At 42.2% G+C, this 20,663-nt stretch overlaps 1 protein-coding gene across 5 annotated transcripts in view; it reads right to left on the reverse strand.

Annotated features, from left to right (window-relative positions):
* CMIP (c-Maf inducing protein) overlaps positions 1 to 20,663 on the reverse strand; it is a 453,793-nt gene that overhangs the window by 43,663 nt on the left and 389,467 nt on the right. For 3 of the 5 annotated variants that reach the window (XM_085638213.1, XM_085638215.1, XM_085638217.1), the window contains 5 exons: positions 18,411 to 18,476; positions 12,700 to 12,726; positions 11,943 to 11,991; positions 7,901 to 8,026; positions 1,237 to 1,353 (listed from right to left, as the gene is read on the reverse strand). In XM_085638213.1, coding sequence (XP_085494339.1) covers positions 1,237 to 1,353; positions 7,901 to 8,026; positions 11,943 to 11,991; positions 12,700 to 12,726; positions 18,411 to 18,476 — 385 coding nt within the window. The remainder of the gene's footprint in view (positions 1 to 1,236; positions 1,354 to 7,900; positions 8,027 to 11,942; positions 11,992 to 12,699; positions 12,727 to 18,410; positions 18,477 to 20,663) is intronic. The other 2 variants (XM_085638216.1, XM_085638214.1) reach the window with 1 other exon arrangement.

Genomic DNA, 20,663 nt, shown 5'->3' on the forward strand with positions numbered 1-20,663 from the left:
ATTCGGAAGTCACATCAAATCTTTCAAAAAGTTTCATTTAAAACTCCATACATATTCTTTAATAGCACTTTGAAAAAACAGTCAATCAAGTAAAGCTTAACTAATGTTCATTATGTGATAGTTTGAGAACTGTGGCAATAGTTCCCATTCCAGGGGGGTCCTGGTATACGTGTCTCCTTAGCTCTTCTGCCACAACCAGCAGCTGGCCTGCAGTTATGAATTTCAAAAAGAGAGACAATTCTGCACTCACAACGACACATATCGCTCTATGGAAAGCAAAGGGACGGTCATTCCATTTATTATAAAATATTCATACTTCCAACACAAAGGTGTGCTCACAAGAGACTGTGCCACAAAAACCCCAAGGTTTGTAGAGTGAGGAAGGACAAATGCCTTTCTGGGCTGACAGCTGTGGGTTAAAATACTTGCCTGCATAGTAACACTATGTTCACAGCAATAGCTCACGTTAATCAGATTATAAGCATTCCTACGCACTCTGCTGCAAGGGCATAGCCCATATCAAAATAGCATCAGGCTGAGTATTCTTCATAGCACACCCTGATTTTAAGGGTAATATCGCCTGAGAGCCCATCACATGCATGACAACACTCCTTTATGTAGGCGGATACTCCAGATATATTTTACATTTCTCCCAACTTATCCACTTGAATGCAAGTTGATGGGGAAATTAAATGCCCCACAGGCTTAGGACTAGGATTTGCCAATAACACTTGATTTCACAAAAATATATACTTGCTTATAGTGGCCTTTCAGCCAGCCCTTTTCATCCATTGGTCTGTTGTGTGATTTACATTTTTCTCCTGCTCACCACAGCATACTGCCAGGGGCAGTTGGCTGGCCCACTTAAGCCGGTGGCTAACTTCACTTTGTGTGATAACTTTAGGCTCTTTCACAGGGAGCACATCCACACACAAAGTAGTTTCCATAATGCTAGAGGCTACTATGGAAATGTGTGCCTTTTTAGAATAAAAATGTTTTGGGGCCTATTTTTATATTGGTAAAAGCCCAGCAAGCTCCCCCAACACTGAACTGCTGCAAAAGCAATAAAGAAATAAAACAAGCACTGGCCAATCCAAAAGGCTGACAGTCAAGGCCAGATCTCTGCCAATTCTTGGTTTAATTTTCCCACTTGTCCATTTTCAGAAGTAGGCATGTATGCCAGTATAAAAACAGGTGTGTGCTGATGTCAAAGGACAAACAATAAGACAACTGTACCTCCACCATAGTCTGGTTCCCCCGGAGAGCAAGCAGCATGCAAGGTCCCAGCTTATTTTCTGCCAGTGATAGCAGGAACTTCTTGGTTTTGTAGCAGGAGCCCATTAAAATGTGTACCTGTGGAAGTGGAGACAGAGTTAGACTTGTGCGTGAAAAAGCACATCTCCAAGAAATACAACAGTTCAAACACTAACTCTGCATGATCAACAAACTGAGAGCGAACTCAACTGTGCTAAATGGAGCATAGCAACAGCGAGTGCTTGCACATGGTTATGGAACATCAAAGTGCCAGAGGAAAAGACATCACTCATCCCGAGACTCCTGAGGCCATTGCTTGGTTCATAAATTTTACCACCCTTAGCATATCAAAAGCCTCCTATTGGCTAAGGTTAAGGGATGAACAAGGAGGGAAAACCACAGAAAGTAAACTTGACTCTCCTGTCTGTTCCTGCTGCTGTTCTCGTGACTTCTGAGACCAAGGGTGGCAGGGGCAGGGGCAGTGCCATGGGCAAGCCCTGCTTCCCAGGTTACTCCTAAATGATGTCTAGGTGCTTCCAAGGTTTTAACTTTTGTACCAAAAAACACACGCAAAACAAACCTCAACAGTTCCTCTTACTTCTGGGTTACTCCTTTAGACTGCAAGGCCCTCACATGCAGACCCACGTTTGCACATCAAGTCACTGCCACTCTGCAGATGCCACAGATGTCATATCAAGTCTACTACTTACACAAATTGTGACAGTCAGCAACAAGGGGATTTCAGTTTATCATTTGCTTCTAGTAGGCACTGAATATTAAGTAACCACGTCACAAATAATAATAAAGCGTCTCGACGTGTTACAGCAGACTGCTTCAGGCTAAGAAAACGGCCATCAATACTTGTCTTTTTAAGCCCTCACTGCTGTTGTAAATGAACTGCATAATACTCCTATTGTAAATATGTTCTTCAGAACCACTAGATCCAACCACCGAAGTGCCCTTGACACAGCACCCATGGTCCCCTATTTATCACCACAGCACCATCAGTTCCTCACAAATTGTACGTGCACTTTCAGTCCCCTATTGAGTGCCTCTGCATTCCCAATGCCCTTGATTGGTTTTAATTGCACTTATACTGCTTCATAACCATCACGAGGCGCAAAAGTGCTTTCAGTTAATGCTGTAGTCCTATACGTTGTGGTTGGCAGGAAGAGTGTGGGACTGCGGTGTGCCCTACGTGAGAAATGTGTTGGTTGTTTCACGTGTAGCTGCTCTTCAACGAGGAATTTTGTGAAGAGGAGTGAGACATATAGTCTATGCCCCACCAGCTCCCTATCCATTCCTACTGCACTCAGAATACCCTGTTAAGTGGCTCTGTGCCACCAAGTGCCTTATCAGTTACATATGCCCCTCCCCGGAGTGACCAACCTATTGCTAGTTTGTGAAACCCCAGTGCCCTATCAGTTGTTTGAAGACCACCAGTATGAGCCGGGGATGCATTAAACCCAGTCTAGGCCCCTGGCCTACGGCACCATCACAAGAGGTCCACAAGCAGCAAAAATGTCCTCAGCTCAGGAACTGTCTTTCTGCTATGAATGGGGGCAGGGGGAGAATCAAAAAGAAAATTCTCATTGTGCCCGGGTCTCTGAAAATCTTGAATCTGATCTGCCAGCGATGCCTCAAAGCATGCCTCTGCACATCAAGAGCCCTATCTATTCCCTCACAACTGCCGGTGACGTATTGATACGCCCTGCCTCTCCAGTACTCCACCAAACCCCTCAGCCATCCCATTGGTCTATAGATTCTACCTTAGCAGGCGCTACTCATTCCTGTACCAAGCCTGGCACTCCAAGGCAGTCCTCTTGAAGGCCAAGGCAGTCCCTCAGGAAATGCCCTTCTCTAACCAGTTACTCTTCCACTGAGGCACTATTGTCATGTGTGTTCTTTTCCTCTTCCCCACTGTTGAGTGGTTGAGTATGTCGGCAGGAGGCCTTGTCCCAGCTCCTGCTAACAGAGGAGCTGAACATTCCCCCTTCACTCTAAAGCTCTGCAATGGTATGAACACTTTGGTATGAAAGTGACATATAGGGCAAACCTGTCTAGGAAGCAAACAAGCAAAAGAAGGCATGATACAGCAGGCTGAGCAGAAAAAGAAATATTTACAATTTATTGTTGCATATTTTATTTATCATCGGTGTAAAGGTACCTGTTTGTTAGGTAATGTATCATTTCTAATTACTGGATTGTGTCCTTGTATTATAATACATGTTATCAGTTTTGCATTGTACAACTCTTCCTGTTTCACCAGTACTCTTTCCAGCCTACTCTGGTATCTCTCAACAGGTTGGTATGAGAGTGTGGATGGCTGAGAGGGTGGCATGAGAGAAGCCGAAGAGGCATCAGGGACCCTAAGTGGTGCCAGGGCTGAATGTCTTTACACCACTCGCTTCTGAGACAAACTTTACACTAATAGAGGAGCTAGATAATTTCTGAGACATAATCAGCTCTGTTGTGATGAAAGTATTAATTATTTACTGCTCATTACTGCAGTTTTTTTGCAGTTCTATAGCCCTGTAATTTACAGGTGTCGGTATTACCCGATTCAGATGTATTTATCGATCAAGCAAGGGTAAGCAGTCTGTCCTACAAGAATTTAAACCTGTGGACTGTAGACCACACAGATATCAGGGCAGACACTAACCTTGCTAAACTAGCCTACTGTTTTAGTTATTTGAGATGCCTGTGGTCTACCTCTCACTTCCACAAATGTGAACTACTACATAGTCATATTCTATCAGAGCACCCAATCATCCCCGACAAACATAGAACAGGCAGAGGGTAAGCGGACACATACTACCTAGGCTTGGGGAAGGACTTCTGCGAATAGTACAGCCTTTTTTGGCCCACTTAGAAATATGCAGTAGAGAGCCAATTGACTTTAAAAAGTCAATTGCGGACTTTGGAAGTAAGCTATTCATTTCAACAAACCAGCTCGGAGACAGCACAGGTTAATGACGTGGGTTGGGAAGTTGTGCATACCATAAAGCCCTATTTTTCAGCGTTCCTTGAGAAAACTGCAACACACGAGGCATGCTGAGGAAACTCAACATACAAGAAATGCTGAGGAAACTCAAAGTACGTAAAACGCTGAGGAAACATACGAGGAACGCTGAGGAAACAACATATGAGGAACACTGAGGAAACAACATACGAGGAACGTTTAAAAAAAGATGCTGGAGGGGATCGTGCCTCAACATGGGGACTGAAGATTATTTTATCTTGATAAAGAGGCCCACAGCCACGCTATACAATTAAAATTGCTGTGGCGAAAACTATAACAAAAGGATACCTATGTGTTAATCCATTACAGCTGGTTTTATGGAATATGTGATGTCTAGAAAGGAATATTTTGTTACAGCAACACTGCCAGCTTAAACCAGTAAGTCCCTGAGGAAGTGATGTGAAAAATAAAATACGTTGCGAAGCAGGTGTCGGCAAAGTCAGAGTTTCGAATTGCATCCAAAGAAAGAAGAAAACATTTTTTACGTCAAATGAAGTGTTAAGAACATTACAGAATAAATTTGATGGATTGAATGCAATCATTTTTTGAAAAATGTAAGTTGCCTCACTTGTATGCTAAGAGTAAATAAATGGTATGACCTCAAACTCTTTTAGTCTTTTTTAATGTAGCTTAGATAGTGTCAGGGGGTATAACACCACACTGAGATCTAATCTTAGTCTAAAAAGAGCATTTTGTGTTCCTCCAGCTCTCAGCGTATATATTAAAGCTAGACGTAGTTGTAGAGAAAATAATAAACATACACACAAAATGTACAGTACAAATCTCACACAGGTGAAAAATGTCTAATAGAAAGGGTAGAGATTTTGATATCCATGAATTCCACATTCATGGTCTTATGGACATGTTGTTCACATACTGCACCAACAGCAACCAAAATAAACAATCAAGAAGTTTGTGTAGCCATGTTGAAGTCAAGCACAAAAAAGATACTTGTTCTTCCCTACCCTATTCTTTAACTTCCAAAAATGACCCCCGCAAGAAACACTATATGAATATACATCCTCTAGCAAATGTACACAGGCAACGTGATTATCCACTTCTGGTTGACGGAGGCTCTTACCTTCCATGAGATAACTCCAGTTGCCTTGAACGTATTCACTTTTAGAAGAAGGAAGAAATGACCTGTGCTTTAACAGATTAAAACCAAGGACAAACTGAAAAATCCAGCTTTGCTCCACATCCTGGAAGATACTTGCTTCATGCAGATTCAGAATGTCCAGAATCATTGCTGATGCCCCCCAAGCCAACTCAGTGAGTATAGGGAGGAAATCATAGACCGAACTAACTCAGAACTGGAAAACACACTTCCAGAGGCTCACTCCTGCCACCGAAAAGACATTGTGTGGGATCCAACGACTCGTATATAGATCACTGTAATATACTGTATGTTGGTTTCTGACAAAAAGTAGACCCAGAAGCTCCATAGAGTACGTAACAAGGTGGTCAAACTATGCTTTAGTATCAAGAAGTTGGCCAAACATAATGCCTGCGGGCTCTTCACTCACATGCACTATAACAGAGGACTGATTTAAAACTTAAGTCTTCTGGAGAAAAACTCCAGCTACGTCAAGACTGTGGCAAATGACTACAATCCCGCACAAAAGGGTAAACCCTTCCTAATCCAGTGACTAAGGCATAGCAGAAGAAACATGGATGGAAAACCAGTAAAAGTCCAAGCAGAACAGCTTAGGAATAACTTGCCTCCGCTTCTCAGAGACTAAAATAAACACCTACTCAGGAAATTGTTGACAGCCACACTCTTAGGTCAAGCACTCAAGCAGAGCTGCACAGAAACCCTGTTCCAACCCTTTCAGCTCCCATCCCCTAACAATGATGGATCTAGCTTCTACCGGTGGAAAAGCAATGAAGAAAACTGAACGCCTCCTATTGGATTCAACACCAAACTGCAAACACTGCTGGCACAATAAAACCAGCCAGACCTCTGTATCAGGTGACACAAACATCCCCCCTCTCTAGAAAAGGCCTAAAAGGACGGGCCATTCACTATACAGAACTTCTTTGGCCCAATGGCTGGACATGCTCAGAAGTGGATTAAACTGTGAAAACTAGACTTATAAATAAATAAATAAAACCAGTTCACGAGTTATCATTGTCTCAAGGGTGTGACTGACCTCTATGGCTACCATGGGAAAATGCTGCCCTCCCGATTGCTCATTAGTCCTGATGTGGCTAGTCACTCGAGAGAAAGCAAAATAGAACCATGAGGATGTTTTCCGCCAGAGAAGAACAATAACACAGATTTGGCACAAAAACACCCAGCACAAAGGCTCATTCCTAATTTGAAATCTCCATTAGTCTTGTGTGCACGGGTTAGATGGAATCCGCGCACACAAAATATTTTCATCAGGGATTCTGAGTAAATAAAAGGTGGCAGTCTGATGCCATCAGGGAATGATCAGTGACATAAAAAAAATGTTCTGAATAAAACAAGCATTTGCAAAGCCAATAGATCTGGCTGTCAATTTTAGCCCAGATTAAAATATTTAAAAAGCTTGTTGAAGTGAAAAAAACAATTGCTTTCTATATATACAATACATCTAAAAGCTAACGAGTTTAAGGTGTGATTATTTAGTGTACGTCAGTCCTCTATGCGCTGCACTGCATGCACTCTACAAGAATGGAACGATAGACCAAACATCCAATAGCATTAAGCATAAGTGAGATATTCCTCTGAGTAGAGCCAAAGCGCAATCTAAGATATTTTTAAAGAACTGAAAATTACAGGTGGCCAGACATCTGCACAGTCATGCCACACCTAACATTTTGTGTGCCATATCATACAGGTATAGAGCAGATACTTGACTGCAATGCACCACCCTCAGAAGTTGTAGGAGCTGGACTCCAATGTAGATACCAGCTGCAGGCACTTAAACTACTGAGACCACAATCGAAGCCTCCAGAATTAAGGAATCTCCACAGCTCTTGCTCGTGCAATAGCTAGATACTCAGTGTCACATACCTTCCATTGCCTTTGAATCGCTCTGAAGAATTGATGTACTAACAAACATCCAAGAAAGAACTGAAAAACATCTAGGATCTTCCGCAATTATGTACATAAATTAGTGGTAGCTTTTCTTTTAATACCCCTGGCATCCCTGGCCTCAGGAATCAAGAAGTCAATGGCAGGAACAGAAAGTGTAAAGGATCGGTAGAGCCCTTTTTACTTTCTGTAGATTCCATTCCTTGCCATTTAATTAGCCCCAAAATAAGAGGCTGTTAAGTGGCAAAGAATGGGTCAAACCGATGATCAAATGAGGGCTCATGATGAAAGTGACCTCAACGGCGCCTTACATTTTGAAGAACCCAGAATTGAAGGGAAAAGAACTATATATGCACATACATGGACCCCAGAATAAAGAGACTAGTACATCCCCTAAGCCAAGCCTGCACAATGGTTATGGGGACTGATAGTTCTTCACAACAGGACACAGTTTAGATCTTCATATTGTGGTCTCAAGGAGGAATTTACAGAAAGAGGGCAACAATAATCATTATACTATTGATATATAGGCTTTGGTGTAACAGTTACATTAGTGGTCAATTAGACTAACTACTGTACTTGTAGCAAAGAATAAAACTCACGTTATTGCAGACACGTACCATACTGGCAAAAAGTTCTCCATCATCATCACAGGCCACTCCACCTGGACTATAGAGCTGAAACCAACCGTCTTTGCCAGCTCGCACGCTGAGCAAACATGAGTGCACCTGAAACAGAATATAAAGGGAAGCTTAGACACAAGTCTTCGCCGTGGAAAAAATCAAGTATTTTCCATCAAATGCATGCACACACTCTACCGCATGCACTCATGTCACCATATGTATTCGAAACTTGGTTCAAGGAGTGCATGCCGAGTAAGCACAGGAACATATCAACACAGCCTGCCTGGCACATCAATGCAAACTGTCTTACAGCCAAACACACGACACATACACACAGCTACTTCACACTTCAATGCATACTGCAACAAACAAACACACACACACACACACACAGTCTGGCCTACACATGTGTGCTACAATATACTACAAAGCATGTGAAGGGTATACAATCCCTTGCTTAGAGGTTGGCTTGGCTTTCAAATACCTTTTCTCTGTCTCAACTGTTGACAGAGTAACTTTTAACCAGATATTATGGAACACAGCAGCTGCCAGACACAGTGGGGAGCCTCACTGCAGTTATTTGTTCACATGTGGAACCTGACACTACAGCAAGAATCTATGAATATCAATATTTCCGGCAGATCTTTCATCTTAAAAAGTACAACGAAGGGCAAATGTTGCTACTTAGGTTAATAACAAAGTTGTTTTACCAATTCACTGCCTGAATCATCTGGGGTGGGTGCTTGTCTGGTAGAACAATCTAAATTGTTTTGGAACTTGTGTGAACATAGGCATTTCCATCCATGTGGTACAGCTACTAGATTCTTCCAGTGCAGAGGGCAATGCATAGTCCCAGACTAGTTATGCGGCAGAAATTACAAATAGGATTGAGCTATGTTCAGCTGCCACATTTATAGAACAGTGATCTTTCTGTCTTTATCTCAAGGCTAAACTCCCTTAATTCTTCAACTGGCGAAATCATGATGATTTCCAAGGTGGCATAGTTAACGTATGGCACAGAAGATAATCTTTGTGGTGATGACTGCTTTGCTTGGTTCAACACATATGTCTAGCATTATCTGAGCTATTGTGAGACTTACCGATACTCCTTCCATTATATCTTTCTCTTCTTATGGATCCAGAGAACTTGCTAACTGGGTTCCATTAGTTAACAATTCTTTAGATGGTGACCTGGTTGTTCTCAGTAGTTTCAAGCTACACCAGAGGCGTTAGAGGAAGCATGATTCCACCAATGACTCAAGAAAACTGGGAAACAATATGGACGATTTGGGTGGAATTATGATAAACGGTAGAGGCTTGTATTTACACCTCCAATAGGGATATCCATTTCCTCAGTTTTAAATATCAAGCCAATACTTAATGTATCTTACTAGAACTCCACAGTCAACATCACGTAATACGACTGATGATCCTTTTGAGATCAAACATCCTATGGTATGTACAGTGTATAAACACATACAGTTTAAATTACCTCCAATACTGAGGAATCCCAAATTGGGAAAGGCTACTTCGGTTAATTAATTTTCGTGTCTTGGTGGGATAGCAGATCTCATTCACCCAATATACTTTCATTTATTTTTTACAAAGGTTATTAGATGTCAAAGCTTTAAATGTTTTGATTATATCACACAGAGCAGATTGTGTTTCCACCTATTTTTTTTTTATTTGTTTGAGCTTGTGCAGTAGTGGCACTTGAAACCAGTCACTGATTTTGCCATGTGTGTCTTGATATTCTACCCAGTGTTTCTTCTTGATCCCAATGGTTGAGGTCCAGTCTTCATAGATTTAGGAGACCACGATGGTGAGTGAACAAACTAACCAGCTTTTTATTTTTGTATTGAATTTGGAAATTTTGTAGAGATTTGCACTGCTTCATGATAGATATGTTTGACAGATCATGCACTTGGGCTGGTACCAACCCTTGCGTTGTTGCCATCCAATCCCTGAGTAGTGTAATGGCATCTAAAGCACTTTTAGAGGTTGGTTGGTTATAGTCAAATATTTATATCTGCTGATTCGATTAACTAAAACAAGACGATACCAGGTCCACTCAGTCACTCTGTAAAAGTAGTGTGGTGTGGTCATATCTGGCTGTGTGATTTCAATTACACAATGTGTACACATGCTCTGCAATGCATCATGCAAGTACTGGGAGCTTAATGAAGGAGTGCGGTTCAGCTGAAGTAAGAGAGGCAGGCACAGAACCAGACAGGTTTTAGCAGGTTTACTAAAATAATGTTTTGATCGCAGATGTTTGTGAGTGTGTGGGTGCAAACATGCATTTTGCATGTGAGGAAGTGATGTGTTTGTCCTTGGTATAATGTTGGTCTATGAGTAATTGGGGTAATTACTTGGATATAGTACAGTCATCAACGGCATGGAGAATCTACTCTTACTATAAAGCTGGTCAGTGCATAAGGGTTGTAATTCTTGGTATATTGTAGACATTAATGGTATGATAGTGTGCATGCTTGATATAATGCTGCCCTGGAAATATGGTGGTAAAGCGAAGCATATTGTGGGCATCCATAGAAAATGGTGCCTAACCCTGTTATAATGGTGGCCCTGAAATCATGGTAGTAGTTCTTAAAATACTGTCAGCATCCATGGTATAATGTTAAAATGCTGGTCATTTTTGGTATGTTGTGGGCACCATTGGACAGGATGATGCAAAAACCCTAGTATCATGCCTGTAGTTCACATAACTAATTATTGGCACACTTTGGGTATCCTAGTCATGAAAATCTGACCCATGGACAAGTGAGGGATAATCTATTACTGAGTGGCAGTACCAAATGTAAATATAGGATTCAAGTCACAAACTGATATTTGGACACTAAACTTATATTTACTAAAAGTGAAAACTAGTATTGTAAGAGGGAAATTGTGTTTTTCATGAAAATGCCAGTATTTGGTTTGGGAACAAAATTTGTGTTTCTAAAATGAAACAATTATATTTGATTGCAAAATACATGTATTATCATGAACTGACAAGCTAATGTTTGGGGAAAACACTATTTCCAAATCTATATTTACAGCTAATATTTGAGCAGTAATCATTGACTACTGTCTGAGACTCATCCCAGTATGACTGGTATAATCTGCCTGCTATCCGAACCTGCAAGGGCTTGTAAAATGAGCTTTTCTGCTGCTATTGCAGGCTGTAAAGTCTGTCTAGCTCTGCTGTCAATAGCCCAAGACTATGAAATGTATTTACTCACCGCTGCACCTTGCATAGAGAGTCTCAATCACAACATATGACTGAGCATTTAGTTGAAAGGGCAGGATGAAAAAATTAAACTAAGTGAAATGTAGACTTGAAGAAATGTGATAGGCCATTCTGAAGTACTTCTACTACCTATGGGTTTCAGACTTTTTTAATGAAAATGTGCTCAGAAATGCACCATATGGCCAGCATTTTCCAAACTTATCTTTTAAAGCCTGACCTTTAAAGATTAGGATTTGCACACCATGAAAATACTGAAATATGTCCTGAATCCTCCTTCAGAACCTGTTACTTTTTGGGAAAGTTGGGCTGTGTAAAGCGTGGCCTTGCTGCCCTATATAGAAAACCAATGAGCATGAACTAATGTACTATTTAGCCCCATTTCTTCAGATATTCTGGAAGATTTTAACCACATTGACCATCGAGAAGAAGTCAGGCTCCCTAACTCAGTGCACGTTTTAGCAGGTGATTATGTTACATCACTTTCAAAGATCTCCATCAATTCCTACGGCCGAGGCTACAGCACTGCACAAGGTCCCTCCTAATGGGCCAGGCAATAATATCTGAAGGACATCTTTGGATGTCTATGCTGTCCCACCTGCTCAGTGATGAGGTCTACATTATGCAGGGTCTCTTACGCTATCCCATTATATCCTACAAGGCACTCAGATCATCAGCAAGGATAGAGGTGGCGTGCTAGCCCTTTCACTAACACAGCTTCTCAGCACCCACATTCATCACTTGTTATTGCACAAACGTCTGAGTGAAGCTCACCTCTTGCCTTGGGTCTTCAGCAAATCTCTGAATTACATACTTCAGGTCCCTGTAAGTCAATCAGATCAAATAGCAATTAGTGCATCAATACACACACATATAGCATTTATGTCTGCATATGTAAGAAATTATTTACTTATTAGTATTTCCAAAACCAGAAGAATACGCGACACAAAAGATTACACACATGGACTACGAGATCTGCATCGTACATGGGACACCGGAGAACTTCTCAACAATTGTGGCTAGTCTGTGCACATTTCGCACATATTACAAGAGGTTTTTTGGCGAGACATCAATTTCAAGCATAACAGGAATATTTATGTGGCGCACATTCAGCCAGAGAAGTCTCTTGGTGCTGTTAGCACATAAAGGATTTTTATTGTTAGTATATTCAATAATACTCATTTTATCGACCTGAGATGAATAAAAGGCTGAGTGGAGCAACCAGAATGGTACCTGCAAGCATCAGGTTAAACACAGATGCCGGTGGGTGAGGATTGTCCACTGAGCCATCACACCTGGCCCAGCCTCATCTCCCCATTGAAACAGTGAAATAACACACACCACAGTTTTGGACCAAGTTCATAAAAGCTGGACCTCCCAATGAGAACCCTGTGGTAACAGGATGTGTGCAGCTGTAACTCACATTCCATCCCTGCAACTGCGATACCTCCCCGGCAGTCAACAGTATTAACACTCCATAAGTTACTGCTTCAGTCATGGACCAAAGACATGCATTTATGGGAACACTTACTTGGTAAACATTTCATGTGCAAGAGCCCTGCAATGAAAGGAAAGAGCAGCATTTACTTACAAAACCAAATACATTTCCCAATTATAGGTATGCCTACTAAATGTATTTAATATATATTCTATAAGAAATCAAGTTACCATACACAGAATTCTAAATATCTACTTTTCACTTTAACATTTCCAAAGCAAAAAGATGTTTATGTATTATTTTATTGGGTGCATTTATATTGCATGGATCCATACCCAATTTACAACTGTAATATACTCCACAGGCATGCAGGCTAGAGAGTGCACAGTAGTATGGTTCGAGAATTCTGCAGAGCTTGCGGAGGGGAGAAACCAGGAGCCGGGGCGGGGGCCAAAGGGGTGTTTGTCAAGCCAGACTGGTGCGGTCCCTCAGTTGACAGCTAAACAAGAGAGGTGGCAGGTTTTGAGTTCCTTCCAGACTGTCTGGAGAGCATGGGAAGGAGAGCTGTAGGGGGAGTCTTGAGTGCCTTGGTGAGCAGACGTCGAGACCTTGTTTCATAGTGAGCTCTTTCTATATCTCAAGAATGATTAAAGATGCATTTTAAAAAAAGGCCATCAGAGGTGCCGGGCACGACTGAGACACTAAGTTTTTTCACACTAATAGCTGTGTAGACCACTCGCGAAGGCTGGACTTTATTGTGAGGTGAAGAGCAAGCCGGCAGAGTTAGAGGCTTTGTGATGAAATATCTGTAGATTGGTGCTCAGGGGACAGCTTTCAGTGAAGTGTGGGTTATATCCAGAAGATCTGCTAGCAGGCAAATAGTCATTGTTGATGCAGGACGAGGACAAGCGCTTGCACAGTTTAGTGGATGTTGAGAGGCAGGCAGGATTTATTTGAGCAGACAGACTATGGGCTTTCTTGTTCATGTGATCGTTAACAAATAGATTTGCATCGCTATGAAAGTCATGGGATTTGATGCAACCATCAAGACTGTCTACAGCAGCCTAAATGGTTCTTTACATTCAGCCATTGTATCTGGGGCTGAATTGTGCTGCCATTGATAAGCATAATAATTGTGTTGGTCTGGTGGCTATTCAAGCTGGTGATAGACACCCACATAAGGATGGTATCACAACACGATAGGAGTTATTGTTGACGAATTAGAGTACAGTTGTATTACACTGGTATATCGATAAAGGGGGGTATCTTGTGGAAGCAGGACTCGTCAGTGTTCGTGGGCTGACCATTTAGTATGTATACTAAGCTGTCAAGACGGTCTACTGTCAACTATTTGCCCCACCTGTACTTTGCTCTCACTCAACATCTAGCACCAAAATCTGTCAATTACCACGCAAACTGTAGATTATCTTTTGTACAGTGATTATGTTGCTATGTACTGCATTTCTAGTTGACATGCTAATGCCTTGCTGAATAAATAAATAGATGCACGATGGTTAGGAGTCTGTAATCCTGTTAGACACCACATATGAATGGAAAGATTGGAAGTCAACTATACAAGTCTCTTAGAACACATTTGTCTGCCTGAGAAAATAGGAGGCTCACCATTCCAGCGCCATGCTGAGATGCTTTTATTGGAGCAGCAGGTGGCAATAGCAATGCCACATACCACTGACAGGTCTGGAAACACAGGCAGAATTAAAACACTGTTTTTAACCTCTACTGGTCCAATTTCAGTGCTACATCAGGGATGAAATTCAGACTAGAAGACCCAAAGCAGTCTGTGATGGTCAGCGTCTGGAGCTTGATGGTGATTGCCCTCTAAAGAACAATGCTTAGGAAGGAAAGATTGGTAACTGGGCTCGGTGAGATTTTGTGGGGAAAACAAAGTAGAGCAAGTTTTGAGTGAGTAGTTAAAGCTGCCTGTAGAAGCACTTCAGAACTTCATAAGTGAGGGTTCTGATGATAGTTGATAGGAGAATGGCATCTTTGTATGTGGTTGCTTTTGGTGATGTGACAATATGGTCTACGGATTTAATGGCTAGGGGTTGGAAAGGGTGATAGGTGTGGATGTTGTGAGGAGGTATACATGGATTGGCTTACTGTGCATTTTTAATGTTGATGGTGTTCCTTCTGGTTTTGATTGTGTGAATGAAATGGCTGTCGATATCTAAGGATTCGTATACTGAGTGATTGACCGGAGAATTATGGTGTGGTTGTTCTGGTGTTTAGTAGCTTTGTGGCTTTGACCTTGTTGCTAGCTTCAAGAAAGATTTTGATGCAAATGTCAGTCTTGAGGACTGTGAGGTGTCTGGGATTTGGACTTGCCTTTTACAGTTTGTGGACAGATCTTTTATTATTGCTATGTTTCCATGTGCAACAAGGAGTGAAGTGTTTGGATTTGTGTTAGTTTATTTAGCAGGAGAAGCTTGGAAGAGGAGCATGGCAGTCTGCTATGGGTCGTAATATACTGTAAGTGCCAAGAACTGTCATTGTCCATTGCGGCAGATGAGAGGTTGTTAGATTATACTGATGGGGAGGTTTCTGAACAATCCTGCAGAGATTATCAGTGAATTGCGCTGGCCATTTGTCAGGGTTGGTAAGGGGTTATAATGAATGAGATGGCAAGATACTCTATCTAGTCACCAGTCATGCGATAGTGTATCTAGGCAGGGTGATAGTCTGCAACTAAGATGAGATCCATGGTGTTCCCTTTGGAAATAATGCATGTGGTCATGTGAGCACAAGTGGTATGGTCCAGGACAGAAGCTTTCTTTTGTTTTTGTTCTAACCAGACTGGATCAGATACAAGTTAATGGGCTGGATTGAAGCAAGAACTAAAAGCTTTTAAACAGTTAAATCAGCAGTATCCACCACCGGTCCATGGGGTCAAGAACCATGCCAAATTTTCAGAATAAACACATGAAATACATTTATGTATAATTAATCTAAATTGAAGTAATTTGCAGAGCCAGTGGTTATTCAGAATATCTGGCACTGCACTGTTTATGCTTATCTTGTATACTTACCCATCAATATTTTCCCCCTTGGAATAAAGTGTCCTTCCTTCCCCCAAAGATCAGTAACACCTTCACCTTAATGCTGTATCCCATACTAACAAGCCTTCTGTATGGAAAGTTTATTTTTTTAAATGCCCACAATAGATTTTTTGTGCCATAATTTCCCCATTTGTTTGTCTCAATGTTGTCATACCTCACTCTCCCCCTTAGTTTCCAAAATTGTTAAATTAAACCCACTTTAACTCCAAAAATGTCCATTCTACAACATTTCAACTGGCTGAACCTCACATACATTTCGACTGACAACCTCCCACAACCTTTCAAAAGAGGAAAAATGTCCATTACCTCCAAGCTATCTTTCCTCTCTGAACTAAATAAATGTTAACACAATCTATTTTGGTGACTCTGACCTAATTGTTCTTTATTTTCCACACAATATTTATGAAAGTCTAAATTACAAGCCTTATTATTCCTTTGCTATTGGTATGGCAAAACATGCCCAGCTTCCAAGTAAAGAGAGCTCCAAGGAGCATATTTAGGATTGATCAACCAAAGTAGGTCAAACACACACAAGTTGCCATTGGCCTATGGTTGGGTCTCATTCTTCTAGATAAACCACTATTAACTTGTCACTATCTATTGAATGGCACATTATTGGGTGTACACTGATACGAGATTGCTTATTTATTGGTCTGCTAATAGGGTTTTTTATTCTCATGTGTGATGGTTCATTGGCTGTGAGAGAGTCGCTTGCCTTATCCTTGAAGGTTATGGGAACCTAGGGGGTATGGTAGCGGTTTGAACGTGGGATTGAACCTTGGGTGTATGCCAGCGGTTTGAACATGGGATACAGTGCATCCAAGGTTTATGCAAGTTTGCTCTTATAAGTGGGTAGCTGGGTGAATGCCAGAGAGGTGCTCATGAGCTGGGTAGGTGCCATGCATGCCAGAGGAATTTACACAATGGATTTTGAGGTTGTGGTGTGTATACCTGCAAGGTGCACATAGTGGTCATTAGGCATGTATAGTGTATTTAAGCGGAGTTCACGCAGTGGACTATAGTTATGTGGATTGCATGTTGTGCATTCCAGAACAGGGCTGCTAGAGGATTCTGGGCCCATGAGGTTCACAGCAGCAGTTTGAACAAATACCTCTGAGTTCACAGACACAAATGTATCACTTTTAATCACAGTGATCTCTTGGAACGGGCAATGAATTCCAGAATACCAGAAAGGTGCACGCAGTGGACTCTGGGTATGTGAAGTACATGCACTCAGTGGAAATTTAGCATTCATGCCTGCATAATGCAAACAGTCGCCCTTGGAAGGGCGTGTGCATGCCATCTGAGTGCACACAGTGAATCCTCGATTTGAGAAGTGCTTATCTGCAAAGTGCACACAGTGGGCTCTAGCAACGTGGTGCACACACCAGCACACAGTGTACCGGCTGTGCATCTCTTCATCTCTACCACACTGGCACTTTGTGAGGAAGCACTGCATGCCCTTGCTGTACTGCTGCTCTTAGCAATGACATAACCTGGCTTTCCACAGACTCAAGTGTACTCATTAACGGCAGCATCAGATAAGAGCGCTGCAACTGTAATTAACGTGCTGTAAAGAAGGCAATTAATGGCGGCTCTGCAGAGTGTTGCATCATCGGCACAGGGCAAGGAGTCTCTAGGGTTGGGGTCAAGAGCAAATTCGAACGCATGACGCCATCTTTTATTGACAAACCCCGGCCCTGGCTCAGGTACAGAGGATCTGCGCTCCCTCTAGGGACCGGGTCCCAGTAGGGCCCCATAAGTTGGCAAATGGCACAATTATACTTGGTAATTTTCGCCCTTTGAGGTTTGTATTTTCTCAACAACCGCATTCAGTAATAGGTTTCCAAGGGATCTCTGCTGTCCTCGGGATTGCAGAGTGGTTTCTTTTTTCCATCAAAACAAAGTCATTTGAACGTTTTATGTTTGTGGTGTTGACAAAACATTCTTCTCGCTCTCGTGGTTTGCCTTAGACTCCTCGCTTGCTATTGGCAGCCGGCCACTCTCTTCAGGGTCCAGGCTTGGGAAGTAGAGGCGAGGCGGTGGCAGGCAAAACCCAACAGCCTAAGCTTTGCACACTCACGCACACTGCAAACTATTCTTTCCCCTTGTCTGTCTAACTCACCCCAGTCCTTACTCTATAAGGTTGAGCCCTAACCACGGAGACATGCAATTTCTGCCCCAGACCCCCAAATTAAGATATTCCCCTAGCTTTCTGCAGAAAACATTTTGCTATAAAAAAGTTTATCCACAACCATATGGTTGTAAAATGTTTCTCATTCCCTCCTCTTCCTATTTGATAAAATGGGAAAATATGCATAGGGGGCGCGCAATACATACTAGCTGGAACAAATGGGTCAGGAAGTAGGACTATGGTGAGAGGTGTGGCGTAGCGGCCAGAGTGGCTGACTCCAGAGGGCAGGGCTCACGGTTTGATCCTGGCACCCCGGCGGCAGCTCAGCTCAGCATCATCTGACTCTGGGCAATAGCTCACAATCTCCCTGACGGCCCCCAGTGCCTTGAAACCTTAAGGGGGAATATGTTCATGCTTTACAAATATGGATTTTTCTTATTATACTGTGACGAGGAAGACTTTGACTCGGAGTAATGATGATTACCAGGAGAAAGTCGAAGCGTTACAAGAGTGTGCAGGAGCCAATGAGATCATGAATGTGAAACAGTCATGGCGGAAGTCAGCCAACCGTAGAGATTGAAGCAACAACTTACTCTTTCGGAAACGGAATGGGCTGAAGCAAACTGGCTAGGGCTGGTCTCCAGTCATCGTAGTCCGACCTAAAAGAAGGCAACAAAAAAAGTGTAAAAGCAAACATGTTATTTTAAAACAAAATGAAGGAAACATGATCATCAAGGAATAAGAAAGAATGACCAACAAAAATGGTAGAGCTAAATGTTTCAAAGGAGCATTACAAGTGCCCCTGCACTCGACCAATGGCAGATTGACGGAGGGAGAGGAACAAAGTCTAGTACCACTGTGTGTTGGCCCCAAGACTTGTCCTATTCCCAACTCATCTCTGACGCACGGACTGCGTGTTCTTGGCAAGACAATCACTATTCTGGGCTACAATTTACACAACTATCTAGGTAATCTCAAAATTGCACAAATTATGTGAAATAATTTAGTGCTACAGAATAACTATCCATCCATAGACACACAGTACTAGCATAGCACGTACGCTAGCAATACAGTCTGCTATGCTAGGTCAACCTCCCATTGGAACACTAGCGGTGGTATAGCCTGTGCATAAGACACATCCCCACTGATAGAATCTTGGAAGTAGACCCCCACCCCACAATCCTGAAATTACTTATATTGGTGCACATTGGTGGAGTAGAAACGAGTATGGCCAATACAGATTTCCATGATTTCCATGCCAAAGCAGCCTATCCCTTTCAGGTACTGAGCACTGGAAGAACATGGGTATGAGCAATGAACTCCTCCTGGGCTATCCATCTATTCTGCTGGTGTTCAAGTGCTGGCACACTAATCTTTGTCAGTCACTTTGCCTTCTCTATAGACCTTCATGCAGAGACCTTCGCGGGATGGTTGCAGACACCCAGTTTCACACCAATGCATGACTTTTATGCTGGTCTTCATCAACAATTGCCTCTTGGGAGATTGTTTATAGGTAAAAGCCCTCAGCCCACTGGGACTGGCCTGAGTCTGCCAGCTCACTCTCCACAGCAGCAATAACTGAACACCTGATGGCAATGATAGGTAGACATCATCAAGGAGGCAAGACAACACTGAGGTGAGGTGCTGTGCAATCTAATGTCAACCCGAGGAGTTGTGCAGGTGCGATGTAAATCACATTTTTAGGAGGGACTTTATCAATATAAGACTTAATTCACGGCAGCAGGTGTAAGATTCCACTATTCACCACAGTAAACGCGAGTGGCCACATCTCTCCAAGAAGCTTCCGTGTTAATCAGTGTGAGCTTTGATAGTCCCAAAACAGCTTCAATATTTTGCTACAGATCCTCCAATGTTGAAAGCGAGTGTGAGCTTCCCTATTACATCACAGGTTTTTTTTGCATTCACCACAATTAATGTGAGCATCTGTATACTCCCTAGTGAGTGCAAACTTCCCTACCAGAGGTGTGTCTTCCACATTCTATACAGTCCCAACAGAACACATTTGACAATATATATATATGTGTATTCACACACACACACACACACACACGCACACACACACACACATCAGTAAAAGACACCCCCTCCACAGATGAGTGCTCACGGATACAAAGTAACACAATGGTTGGACCATCCAGCATCTTCATGCACACAACATGACTGACATGAATGCACCTATAATGTGTACCCAATTCAGGGTTCTCTTTGCACAATGTCTAGAATAAAACACATTCAGAGAATTTTTGAAAACTTCTAAAGAGAGCAGCTGCCTAAAAACTAAAAGTAGAGTTTGAGAAGAGGAGGACTTGATGAGAAAATTTCCATCTTTCTGTGGACATGAGTTTGAAACGGGGGGAACGGGTTTTTTGCAGGAACTGCTCTCTGTTTCTCAGATCCCTATCAGAGATATAATTTGTGAGTTTGTTGGTGAGATAGGAAGGGATTCGGCCAGTAAGGTATTTAAAAGTAAGCCAGTGAAGGGGCCTTTAAGCAAATTGGATATGGTCTCATTTTCTAAGGCCCTATGTTTAGTATCTGATGCTTAAAAGAGACGTTTATGGTTAAAAGATAATGAGGACATCCGGTTCCTCAATGCCTAACTGATGGAAGCAGCTACTAACTACGATTCCGTCCTGGATGTTAGGGAGGGGAGCAGAATTTACTTCTAAAGAAAGTCAGGGTTGAAGAGCCATGCTAGCACAAATAATGTTCTGGTACCGAAGACAATAGAACATTTTTGGATTAACTAAATTGAAATAATCTCTCGGCAAACTAGATGTGGATGTTCGCATAATCAGAATGTAGATCAGACTCAATCAATCAGA

This window comes from Triturus cristatus, chromosome 12 (assembly GCF_964204655.1).
Source record: "Triturus cristatus chromosome 12, aTriCri1.1, whole genome shotgun sequence".
Taxonomy (NCBI): domain Eukaryota; kingdom Metazoa; phylum Chordata; class Amphibia; order Caudata; family Salamandridae; genus Triturus; species Triturus cristatus.